Here is a 12,448-nt window from a genome sequence, read left to right as displayed (position 1 = left end):
ATGCACACACGACTGTGTTGCAAGGTAATAGAAAGAAAACATCGTGGAGGCTCCAAATGCCGCGGGTGCATCCTACAAAATTAATAAGTGGGCACAACCACCCATCACAGGCACAAAAAAGGAATCAATCGCGCAGCCTAGCTCCCAACAGCTGCGCGAGCTCCATCAGCTCAGAACTGAGCAGGACGCCTGCGCACCGTAGAGAGAGGCGGAGTTCAGGGGAGACTGACACAGGGCTCCGTCTACATTCTAGCTCCGCCTCCCTGAGTGGCTGCCAGGCCAACTTCCTATTGGCCGCCGAGGAGAAAGCAGACATCCGGTTTGCGCGTCTGGCCGCCGGAGGTGGAGGCAGCCATGGTGCGGTTCAAGCATAGGTAAGCAGTCTCTTGCCAACAGCCCCTTGCCCGACCCCGTGGGCCTGGCCCCATGCTCACTTCCCTCCCTCCCGCCCGCCACAGGTACCTGCTCTGCGAAGTGGTGTCTGACGACCCCCGCTGCCGCCTGACTCTGGAGGACCGAGTGCTGGGCACCCTGGTACGGGACACGATCGCCCGCGTGCACGGGACTTTCGGTGCTGCCGCCTGTTCCATCGGCTTCGCGGGTACGAGGGTGCTTGGGAACCGGGTGGACGGCGGGGCTTGGAGGGGGCGGTGGCCACAGGAGGGAGAAAGAAGGGGCACGAACGACCCCGGGAACTGCCAAGCCTTGTGTACTGTGTCCTATGTAAGATACCGTTCTTTTTAGCAGGGTCGCATCCCGAGGTCTGGGTGAATCGTTAGGCAGAGAGCTAGCTAACAGTAGGCCACGAGTTCAGTCCTTGAGTTGGGAAGATCCCCTGGAGAAGGGTATTCTTTCCTGGAGAATCCCATGGACAGAGAGAGCTTGGCGGGTTACAGCCCATAGGGTCACAAAAGAGCCGGACATGAGTGAAGCGACTTAGTAGGCAGTGGGACATTGGGCAAGAAGCCCTTGTATCTAATTACCCTTGAAAAGGGCCTGTACAGGACGCACAGTTGCGTGTATGTAAATAGGAGCAGGCCCTCTCAACATCCACACTACTGCCATTCACTTTTACCATATTCTTTGAAATTGAATTCCATAGGTGCTTCACATAGGCATAGCTGTCCTACCTCAGGTGAGACTCAGTTGACTGTTTGAAAAACCTACATAGCCCAGTTACAGGACAACTTGGTTTTCAGCCAGGGGTTTTCTGAGGAAGGTAGATCTCTGCACTCCCCACCCATTTATTAACTAGTCAATGCATTAGAAGAACATTTTAAATTCTAAATTCACCAATTCTGAGTGGTGTTCAAGGCACTGGATGTTTCTCCCTTCTGTAAATGAAGTGTTAAGTTGCTCAGTCTTGTCCGACCGAGGCTCCTATCCGATTCATGAAATTCTCCAGGTAAGAATACTGGAGTGGATAGCCGTTACTTCTCCAGGGGATCGTCCCAACCCAGGGATCAAACCTGGGTCTTTTGCATTACAGGGGGATTCTTTACCATCTGTAAATGAGCTGTCCTACTAATTTTTTTCCCCCTTCAGAAATGAAGTTTTTACTTACTGATGAATTCATTCCAAGTGCCACTGTCTTGAGCCATCTCTGATCTCTAGCACATAGGCGTTTAATTATCCAAAGATTTTTAACCCATCCCTGACAGTCCAAATGATTTTTTCTTCCCCCTGCTGTAGTGCGATACCTCAATGCCTATACCGGAATAGTGCTACTTCGATGCAGGAAGGAATTCTATCGGCTTGTGTGGTCAGCTCTTCCCTTCATCACATCCTTGGAGAACAAAGGACACCGCTACCCGTGTTTTCTCAACACCTTACACGTGGGAGGTAGGGGTGCATGGGATATGGCTGGTTTTGTAGCAGGTTCAGCATTCGGTCTTCTGTGGTAGATGGCTATTCCTGCTCTCCTGCTAAAGCAAGATACTTTTTCTGAGCTCTGCAAGACTCTGAGGCAAATACTTTCCACAAGCTGCTGACCACAAAGCTCTTACCTATGCCAGGTACAATTAGAACATGCCAGAAGTTCCTGATTCAGTACAACAGGAGACAGCTGTTGATCCTGTTGCAGAACTGTACTGATGAAGGTAAGGGATGCTAGCCCTGTGCCCACTGAGCAGGGACTGGCCATGGCCTCTGGCTGAATGAGAACTCACTCATGCTCTTCACCATGCTCTTTCTCCAGGAGAGCGGGAGGCTATCCAGAAGTCTGTCACTAAAAGCTGTTTACTAGAGGAGGAGTCGGCTGGGGAGGAGCTTTCTGATAGTGGCGGCGAGGAGACTGCTGAGCCAATGGAGTGAACCTTTGCACGTTATGCTGTGCCCAGGCCTTGGGGTCCACCCGCTGGGATGGGACATTCTGAGAGGCAGCAGCATCTTCTGCAGTTCCCAAACTGGATGACTGCAGACCAGAGGCCAGGTGACCAGCTCAAAATGGACTTACGTAAAACTAATCAAAGTCACCTTTACCCAGCATTGCCCGGTTAAGTTGTTCTGCAGGTTGTGAACCCCCTGTCCCTATACACACCTTTGTATCTAACTGCCTGGCAGAGCAGGTTTAATAAATGTATTTGGTTTCTGTTAGCACTTAGTGTGCATGTGAAGTTCATGGTTGGCCTAGTCTCTTTCCCTTTCTATCCCTGGCCTCAGTAGCAAGACCAGCTCCCTGTGTGGTACTATATGTATAGGCTCCCACTGGAGACCCGATAGCCCTGCCCCTCGGTTGGGCCCTAAGCAATCCAGGTCATTCGGACTAGCAGTTTTGAAGTTTACCTGTCCACAGTGCAGGGCGTGTAGGATCTCAGCTCCTCGACCAGGGATTGATCCCAGGCCCCTCACAGTGGAAACTCAGAGTCTTAACCACTAGACATCTATGGAAGTCCCCAGAGTAATAGTATTAGTGAGACACAGCAACTAAACCGGCACAGATCTAGAGCTGGTCTCAATGACCCAAAGGACCTTAAAAATAAACAGATTCTTTGCCAATACTTTACCAGGTAACCTGACAAAAAAATAAATAATAATACAATTCTTACACTTTTGAGTGGGGGAAAATATCTTTGTAATAATGATGTCACCTGACCTCATTATTACAAAGTCAAATAGCAGCTGCCAACATCTGGTGGTTCTCTGCAGTTCCACCCTCTCTATTGCCTTATACCTGCCTGGCACCTGAAGGTAGGTGAGACAATACATTCACAGGAATTAGGAGAGACGAGACATGACCCGTTTTGATCTGCTACCTATTAAAGACACCTTCGGAGAAGGCAGTGGCACCCCACTCCAGTACTCTTGCCTGGAAAATCCCATGGACGGAGGAGCCTGGTAAGCTGCAGTCCATGGGGTCGCTAGGAGTCGGACACGACTGAGCGACTTCACTTTCATTTTTCAGGCGTTGGAGAAGGAAATGGCAAGCCACTCCAGTGTTCTTGCCTGGAGAATCCCAGGGACGGGGGAGCCTGGTGGGCTGCCGTCTCTGGGGTTGCACAGTTGGACACGACTGAAGCGACTTAGCAGCAGCAGCAAAGACACTTCAAGGAGATATTCTCTGCTTCATAAAATGGACATCACTCAAAAGTCCCTTACATATTATAATACATTTAACAAACATCTGTCATTTTAAAAATGGGAGGGTAGAATTAATGAGCCCAGATCAAGAACCCTTTAGGCCTGACACTAGGAAAGACATGACTCCATGAAAACAGATTTGCTCAAGTTCACAGCAGCTGTTACCTTAACCTATTAAGAAATAGACGTCTAGCTGACCTGAAATAAATCTTAAAGAAACCAGAAAGCTCACAATGCTTATGCAGGTGATTTATTGCAACTATTTGCCTTCATAGTCTATTATACCTAGAGGTCACTTTATTAAGCAGCAAAATAATTCACATCACTCAAATTCATTCAGCTCAAACCAAGGCATAAGACTGCTCTAGACAACAGGGAGGCAGTGGGGGGCAGGGGTTGGGGAGGCATCCCACTGCTTTCAAACCTGTCCTGCTCTGCCTCCGGGTGTGCCAGACTCCTCCGTTTCTGTAATTCATTCAGGCCACTGTCGCTTGAAACAGGCTTGACCTAAAGGCTATCAGGTCCTAGGGCCTCCTTAGTCAATGACAGTTACAACTTTCTGTGCCCAACAGAAGATAAAACCCTCCAGCACACATACAAGTGCAACCTGGGTCTGACACCACAGCCTGGTTGTTGTAAGAAAAACTACAATTCAAGCTGGGTATCCTGCATCCATTTTATTCCCATCCCTGTTTCTTTAACAAGAGGAGTACTGAACAGATAGAAAAGATTCAACTATTTTTAAAAGACACACCAATAGGTGTGCTGAAAGCAAGGTGCCCTAACACTGGTTTGGGCTGCTCCAAGAGACTAAAACTTAAGTTGGGGTTGAAAAAACTAATTACACATGGGTCAAAAAGACTACCTGGCGACAAACTAAAACCTTGGCAGGAAGAGCTCTCTTGTGAGTGTCAATACTTTATTTTGGTGTGAAGACGGGAAGCTGGAAAATACACTGTATTTAAAATTTTCTTGGTTCCCCCTCACATTGTGGAAACCCCCTCCCCCCAGAGCTAATCTGTTCAAACTCAAATACTTAAAAATTACAGCAGCAAAACAAAAGCACAAATAAAAAGAAAACCAGATGGAGAAGTCAGCCTGGGCCAGTAGTGTCACTTGGTGTGGACGACGGAGGTGCTGAACAGCAGCTTCTGTTTCTGTTTTTTTCTTTTCTTTCCTCCTTTCTCTTCTAAACAAAACACAGAAAGAACTTAGCTTAGAATGCCACCCCGTTGCCCCCTGGCCAGTTTCCACTGATGGGAGTCATAGGCAATGTGAGTGCAGGCTCTGGAGTTAGACTGCCTGGATTCAAATACCGGACCTTGCACTCTCTGGGTGTTTGTCTTCAGACACATCACTTAGATGCCCAGCCCAGCTCATCTGTAATGTGAATTCTACCCATTTAATATGGTTACTGGGAGAATAAAATCAGCACAATGCTAGGCGTGTAGGAAGCATATCATAAATGCTAGTCGTGAATACCACAGGGGTGTACTTTTGAGTTTGACCTCCATCTATCTATTAGCCACCTTCACCACCTCAGGATTCAGAAATCTATAAGGCTGGGGGGAAAAAGTTACACAGAATTTCACAAAGGCCTCAAGAATTAATCTGGGGTGCAAAAAGGAGCCATCTGATATACCAGATGGAATGTTAGTTAACATTAGAACGTGAGCCCTGAGGTTCAGAGGGAAAGCACCAAGTGATTAGTGATCAGTGCCCCTGGATCCAGGAGGAAACCACAGCCCTGAGCTGAGCACCCCGCTCCTGTGCCTTTACCAGAGAGCGGATCTGAAGTCACCGGTGTGTCCAGTTTCATGAAGGCTGCTTCAATAGCTTGGCTGAAGGAATTCTGGAAACTGGGCACAGGAACGCGGTCTGAGTTATCACTCTCCCCATCGCTGTCCACAGGGGCAGGAGGACCTAAGGTGTTTTCATCTAAAAAAGACCAGTGTTAAAATTGCAGAAACAACTCCAGAGCCTTCTACTTTCTGAAAGGGCCCAAGCTTCCCCTTTATCAGCGGGCCATTCTCACCTTTTTTTGGAGCAGTTTTGGGCCATACATCTGCTTTTGCTTTTCCAACTCTCAGCATCTGCCGAAGTGGGAAAAGGAAGGGAAAGAATTTAAGTTACTGATCCTATTTCTTCTCCAGACTGCTACCTTGACACTGACTGGTACAGGGGACAAAGAATCAACTACCCCCACTGGGAAAAAATTTTCTGGATACTTCTTTCCCTAACACAGTGTTTTCCTCATGTCCCCTATATCCTGAACTGGCAGTGAAACTAACAAGGTGGGAAACCAGAACCTGTTCTGTTCCTTAGGAAACAGGTAAAGAATACTGCAAAGAATGCACAAGAGATTTATACTCTGATTTTGAAGTGGGGAATCCTGACTTTGTGTCATTCCTTTCTTCTGGACAAAATTTTCCTCCTCTTCTGGAGATGCCTAAAAACATCAACATTACTCCTCTTGCAGTAAGGAGTGTACAGGACCTTCCAAATTTAAAACAAACCGCTTGCCGCGCAAACCTCAGTTACCTAAGGCCACAAAAACCAATTTAACTTTATCCCGAAACTGCTCCCACAGCTCTCATTACCTTTCAGTCTTTGCTTTTCCAATAGCTCCTTAACTATTAACATTTAGATTCAGCCATAAACCAGATTCCTGAAAGTATAGTAACATCAGAACAATCCCTCCCGAAAGAGGAATTTTTCATCTCAGTTGGCCAAGGCCAGCTCTGTAAGTGCTGAGGGTCACTTTGCATCCTATCTACCACACATGACATGCCACCAAAAGCAGGGTGTATTGTACCAAGAAACAAATCCCACAAGATTCACATCAGCATGCCTGTCCCGAATGTGTCCCAACCTGGGGCTTGCATATTATGCAAAATGAATTCAACTGGCAGATACTGATTTCACTGATGAACTTTCTTCATCATATACTACTGTGAAAATCTGCTCCCTTGGTCCCCAAGAGTTTGGGGTCTAACACAGTACAACATCTGAATCATCTTATAAGATCATTAAAATCTCACCTATATTTTAATCTCACCAAAAATGTTTAAATGTTTAGCCTGGGTCCACTCATGAAGAAACAATCAGAAAATCTACAGTGTAGGATCATTTATAGAACAACAGGCCTAGATGCTTCAAAAATACCCATGTGGTTTAGCCACTAAGTCGTGTCCAACTCTTGTGACCTCACGGACTGTAGCCTGCCTTCTCTGTCCATGGGATTTCCCAGGCAAGAATACTGGAGTGGGTTGCCATGCCCTCTTCCAGGGCATCTTCCCGACCCAGGAATCGAACCAGGGACTCCTGCATTGCAGGCAGATTATTTACCAACTGAGCTATGAGGCAAGCCCCCAAAATATCCATGCCACATGTTAAAAAAAAAAAAAAAAAAACAGAAGCCAGGGGAACTGTTATGGGTCAAAGGAGACTGAAGAGAGTTGAAACACTAAATGCAATGAACAGTCTGACTGAATCTGACTGAAAACAATATAGGACACTGAGACAAAAGGGAAAATAGAAATATGTGCCATCTTAGACAGTATTAAATCAGCTGAATGTCTTTGATGTAACAATGATAACTGTGGGCATATAGGAGAATGTCATTTGAGTGGTATGTATCTCCCAAGTATTTAGTGGTGAAATGTCATTCATGAGGTCTGTATCTTATTTTCAACACAGCAAAAAAAGAGAGAAAAAGCAAATATAACAAAACAGTAACTACTGGTCAATCTGAGTGAAAAGTATGAATATTCATTACACTATCCTTTCAACTCTTTAAGTTTGAAGTTTTTCAAAATATAATGATGAAAAATGCAATGGCAGTAAAACCTAGCTAAAAAAACAACTCAGACATTGACCTAACTCCTGGGAGCCACTTGCTTATACCTCTGAAACCAGGTAGTTCATTTTCAGGATCACTCTCAATTATTTCATCCTCGACTTCAAGGACTCTCCTCACCAAAGTTGAATTCCTGCTCATTTCTCAGCACAAACTTCCATCTATATGTGAGAAACGTCTGTATCAACTACCTGCTTTAAAGAACTATTAAGCAATTGAGTCCAAACTAGTCCCAAAGAAATGAACACTAACTTCCTACGGGGTGCTTGTCAACTGTCTGTCCATCTTCCTCAGTTATCAAATGCAGGAATGCTGACTGTTTGCTTATTTTAAAGACTGATACTGATTTGACATCAAATCTTACTAGCCTAGTGCTCCCTTCAACCCATCTCAAGACAGCCACTTTGGCTAGTTAGTTACAGGATAACCAAAACAACCTTCCCCTTCCCAAAGCAAAGAATGGTTTATTATATTTCATACCACCTAAGTCAGAGGTCCCAGAACTAGGGGCCAGTTAAAATTGACTGACATATCCCCAGCCCCTAGATCAGTGTTAGTACACGAATAATCTAGTGACTTGTTAAATAATTAAAACTCTGATTCTTCCTCAGCTATTCTTGGCTTCTGTCCTTGGTAAGTTTATGGTAGTATCGGAGACTAAATCCATGAGCTTCTCTTTAAAGCGCCTTGTATGATTTTGAAAGTCAGGGTGACATTAGCCTGTAAATCTCCCGTCTCCAGCAGAGATTTCCAGGAAGAACAAGCAGCAGAGTTCATGTTAAATGCCCGTGGGCTGCTTTAAAAGCAGTGGGTTTACCTGGGCAAAGGAAGGGAAGGGAGAGTCTTCTTCCAGACTCCCAATGCAGAATGAAGGACTGCCCTGACTGGCAGTGGGTGACAGAGGGGTCAGCAGGAAGTCTGAAAGGGAACCAGAGACCTGATTATACAAGTCAACTTAATAAAACAGAAGAGAAAAAAATAAATAAATAAAACAGAAGAGATTAACACCAAATCAGGTCTGGATAATTACCAACACTGCCTCAAAACGCTAAACCTTGATCTACCTTCAGCTCTGCCATGTGCTTATAAAGCCAAGAACATGGCCTACTGTTCACACAAGTGATCAGAATAGGGAGAGAAAAGTTTCAAGGTTATGAGAACACTAGAAGGCACTGCAAAATCCATTCCCACAGTAAAAAAACCCTTTCCACGTGAGCCAGCTCTCAAGGCCTAGGTACTGGATGTCATGGACTAGTTTTATATGGATAAAAAGCTTCAAGAAAAAGAAATGAAATGTAATCAGGTCAGCCTTTATGTTCCAGCCAGCAGATGTCTATGACCTGGGGAATATTCAGTTAGAATTCAAAACACACACAGCAACAAAATCCAGCAAAACGCAAGCTCTTCCGTGCTACTCCCTTCCCTAGGTTGTCGTCTTCTCCATCCTTTCGGAACCAGAGCGAACATTTCCCACAGACCAGCCCACCCACTGCCCTGATCACTGCTGGCAGGGAGAGGCCTTTCCAGTCAGCCAGGGCTCTGCGGTACTTTTATTTCTAGGCCCATCCAACTGCTCTTGCCTGAATGTGTTGAAACCCACATACCTTCAGGAAAACTAGTGTGTGAAAATACAATCTCTGTGTCACAGATGATGCAGTCAATGTTTTGCCATGTTCCTTTGTACAGTAGGTCTCATCTCAGTTAAACTGAAGAGCATGATGGCTGTGTAGCCCTTAGACTCTAGTCCCAGTCCCTGACACTAACCAAGCCCTGGCCTTCATCTCAGGCTCCTAAATCTGCGAAGTGACAGGCAAATGATCACAAGAGTCACCAAATGTTCTGATCTTGGACATTCACTGAAAATGCCTGAGAAAAATAAATTTTAAGTATCAAAAACGATCTGCCAGGTGGATGAAGATCAGAAGACAGCTCTCTGAAATTATAACTGTTTAATTTCATAACACAGTAATATATTCTATACATAAGCAAAACTGTTTTTAAAAAGCTGACAGCCTCTTAATCCTGATCTCAGTCCCTAGAGTGGAACACTGTTAGTGGTCTGGAACACAATCATCCCAGGATTTTTCTATACATTTAGATATATAAACCTACACTGAAATGCTTTGTGTGGCATTTTTAACCCAAAAATGGTGTCATGCTTTGTCTTTTTCTACAAATTCCTTTCATCTTAAAGGTTCAGGAAGTGAGCTATCTCCCTTTTCAGTAGGTGTAAAGAATTTCATAGTAAAAATGATGTAATTGAGCCATTTCCCTACCAGTAGACTTTGTAGGCTGTTCCCTCCACCCCTCACCATAAACAATGTTATAATAAGACAAATATAAAGATGTTCACACATACAGAGGGAGTACTTCAAAGGCAGAACTAGAAATAAAACAGCTGGGCTGCAGAGAAGAATCTAGGTTTAACTGTCCTGCTGTAGGGTCTGCCTGAGTTATTCAGAAGCTAACAGGGCATAAAGCAGTCCATACGTGAATCAAATGTTAAGAATTTAGTGTTTCTCAGGAATCTATTAACTACGCAAATAAAATCAGTCCCCTAAAGACCCCACCATGCTGAGGTCACTATTGTAAATTCAGACACTAGGGCTCAACTTAAGGTCTACGGCTGGTGGTCAACTTTATTCTCTAAGTCCCAACCCCATTTACCTGCTTGGGAACCTGGACTTCTGCTAAGAGGAGAAAGGGAGAGCGCCCCACGGCCCTCAGTGCTGGTGGAACCCAAAGCAGAATCAGAGGAGCAGGTGTAGGAATTGAAGGCAGGAAACTGCTGTAGATTCTCCAGGGGAATGTGGACTTCCGGGTCTGCAAAGACAAGATGAGAACAGCAAGCCCACTTACAGAATTCTTCGAATCTTTTCCAACAGTTATGGATGGTCAATATCAATCTCCCAGGTGTATGAAGGATGGAGACAGCTTTAAAACCAAAATTTGTAATATTTGCCACTTTATGTCTTTAATATAAAACCCTTGTTTTAACTATTCATGTTAAAGCTGGGTGATAAACCTGAGGGTTAATCATACTGTTCTATATAATTTTTAATTATTCCCATAAAAGTCTTTGTTCTTGAAACATCAGTTTTCTCAGCTGTTTAAGACTTGTGCCAAACAGCTACACAACACCAGGATGCCAGATACATACTTATCCCAGTTAGAGAAGTAAAATTTGTATTTACCATACCATGTGGATTCAAAATAGTCAAGTCTTTTCCCTAGCCAAGGATTCAACTCCTTGTTCCTGGAGGTTAAGCAGGCCCTCATGTCACAAAATCCTTAGTTCAGTGAAGCTTATGTTGCGGAACCAGATTAAAAGACTCTACTTATTGGTATGAAAGAGCTCAAGTCTAACTCCCTGCATGTATTTCCTAGTATGTCAACAGGTTTCTACTATTTCAGACTCTCCTGGTAGACTAGCTATGTATAGATGTCTCCAGAGTTGAAGGCGAGGCCAACAACATACCCAGAGAGCACATGGGCCAATTATCCCCAGCATTCAGCAGATGTCCAATTCCCTAGCCACACACCCGCCCCGGGTTTTTTCCACCCACTTTGCCAAGGATGAACTCACTCTTACTCCTTACTATGTGCTATGCACTTTGACCCGCGCCAATTCCAATTCTCTCAGGAAGCCCATGAGGGAGGTGCTCTCACAACTCACGTTTAGAAGTTGAAGAAACCAAGTGGCAGAGCTGAGCTACGACTGGGCCGGGCCTGGGGCCTCTGTACAGTGATGCACAGCTGTGCTAGTCACAGATGAGCGCTCCTGAACTTACACTTGCCCTGCTTCTTGTTCTCCTCCATCTCAATCCGGCGCTCTCGGCGGCGTTCCTCCCGGGCCTTCTTCTGACGCTGCCGCTTCCTCTTCTCAATGTCATCTGCGGGGTGGTGAGGTGGTCAGGAGGCAGACCCAGGACAACCTGGCAATTAACTCCTCCCAGGTGACTAGCAGCTAAGGGCACAAGGGAGGGCCCAGCTGGACTGGATGGAGAGTATCAGGAGTTCGGAGACTCATGACACAAGTCCTTACCTCCTTCTACACTGGGTTTTTAGTCATAAGAATCCCTGAATTCCACTAAAAAAGGGAAGCAAAGTAGAGCATTCTCACCTGAGAATATCTCTAGGGTTTCCTTAGAGACCAGAGGAGGCTGAAGAGCCAGTTCACAGATGCTGAACTCGCAGGTGAGCGGCAAGTGAGAGAGGTATCTATGACGCTGTCGCATATCCTGCAAGGGAAAAGGGGCCGACGCTCAACTAAGACCAGCCGTGACTCTGAGAGCAGAGGTTCCCACCCAGATATCCAGCAGGGAAACACACTCACTCAGATGGCACTACGGCTCAACTTATCGCCATTTTGGAAAGCTGAACAGAAATTGTCAATTAACCTACAGTAAGGTAGAATAACCAAATTGCAAACCAAAATTGCAACCAAAAGCAATTATTGGGTTTGTGATGCAAATGAATTAACTAAGCCCAGTAATGCATGATACAAAGCTGATCAGCTGTTTCTGATTTTCTGGGGGGTCCACAATAAACAGGGAGAATAAGGAAGACAAGAGTTACTTATTGGCAAAAAATCTGAGAACCTCTGACAGAATTAATGGTAACTGGGAAGGCAGACAAAGCAGGTTTCCCTATTGAACAAAACTTGGCCTAAAACAATAAAAATGAAGCTGATTTAATTTTCTTTTTATCCTTTTTCTTCACATTAGATAGAAAGGTTATAGTACATAAAAAGTCTCTTAATGTTAAGCTTTTGAACTGTGATCAATACAAGGGTAATTCTCAAAGGGCAAATATTCACATATGTAAATTATCAGACAATAATTCACAGGTATCTGCTAAGCCAAAACTCATAAGCTACCTTAAAGCCTCCAAGGACTTTGTTTTCTTGGCCATTTCTCCCAAGCAGTAGGAAGAAAGAGAAACAAAAACAAACTCATCTCAAATGAAAGCAGTGGAGACATCTCTATCCCCAAACCACAATAAAGGAAC

General features: G+C 44.9%; 2 protein-coding genes across 2 annotated transcripts in view; one reads left to right on the top strand and one right to left on the bottom strand.

Moving 5' to 3' along the window:
* Nucleotides 1-272: 272 nt before the first annotated feature.
* On the top strand, nucleotides 273-2,595 carry POP5 (POP5 homolog, ribonuclease P/MRP subunit). The gene is made up of 5 exons (XM_019977487.2): nucleotides 273-374; nucleotides 459-601; nucleotides 1,693-1,842; nucleotides 2,016-2,099; nucleotides 2,198-2,595. The coding sequence occupies exons 1-5, from the start codon at nucleotides 355-357 to the stop codon at nucleotides 2,311-2,313; spliced, it is 513 nt and encodes a 170-aa protein (XP_019833046.1). The 5' UTR covers nucleotides 273-354; the 3' UTR covers nucleotides 2,314-2,595.
* A 1,218-nt stretch (nucleotides 2,596-3,813) lies between these two features.
* RNF10 (ring finger protein 10) overlaps nucleotides 3,814-12,448 on the bottom strand; it is a 33,246-nt gene continuing 24,611 nt past the window's right edge. Inside the window, exons 11-17 of the mRNA XM_019977486.2 lie at nucleotides 11,562-11,679; nucleotides 11,230-11,331; nucleotides 10,106-10,261; nucleotides 8,256-8,356; nucleotides 5,615-5,672; nucleotides 5,359-5,517; nucleotides 3,814-4,768 (exon numbers count right to left, since the gene is read on the bottom strand). Of these exons, the coding sequence (XP_019833045.2) occupies nucleotides 4,692-4,768; nucleotides 5,359-5,517; nucleotides 5,615-5,672; nucleotides 8,256-8,356; nucleotides 10,106-10,261; nucleotides 11,230-11,331; nucleotides 11,562-11,679 (771 nt within the window). The 3' untranslated portion in view covers nucleotides 3,814-4,691. The remainder of the gene's footprint in view (nucleotides 4,769-5,358; nucleotides 5,518-5,614; nucleotides 5,673-8,255; nucleotides 8,357-10,105; nucleotides 10,262-11,229; nucleotides 11,332-11,561; nucleotides 11,680-12,448) is intronic.

The sequence above is a fragment of the Bos indicus genome, chromosome 17 (assembly GCF_029378745.1).
Source record: "Bos indicus isolate NIAB-ARS_2022 breed Sahiwal x Tharparkar chromosome 17, NIAB-ARS_B.indTharparkar_mat_pri_1.0, whole genome shotgun sequence".
Taxonomy (NCBI): Eukaryota; Metazoa; Chordata; class Mammalia; order Artiodactyla; family Bovidae; genus Bos; species Bos indicus.
Note: the sequence above shows the minus strand (reverse complement) of the source record. Positions and strands in the feature narration are given on the sequence as shown.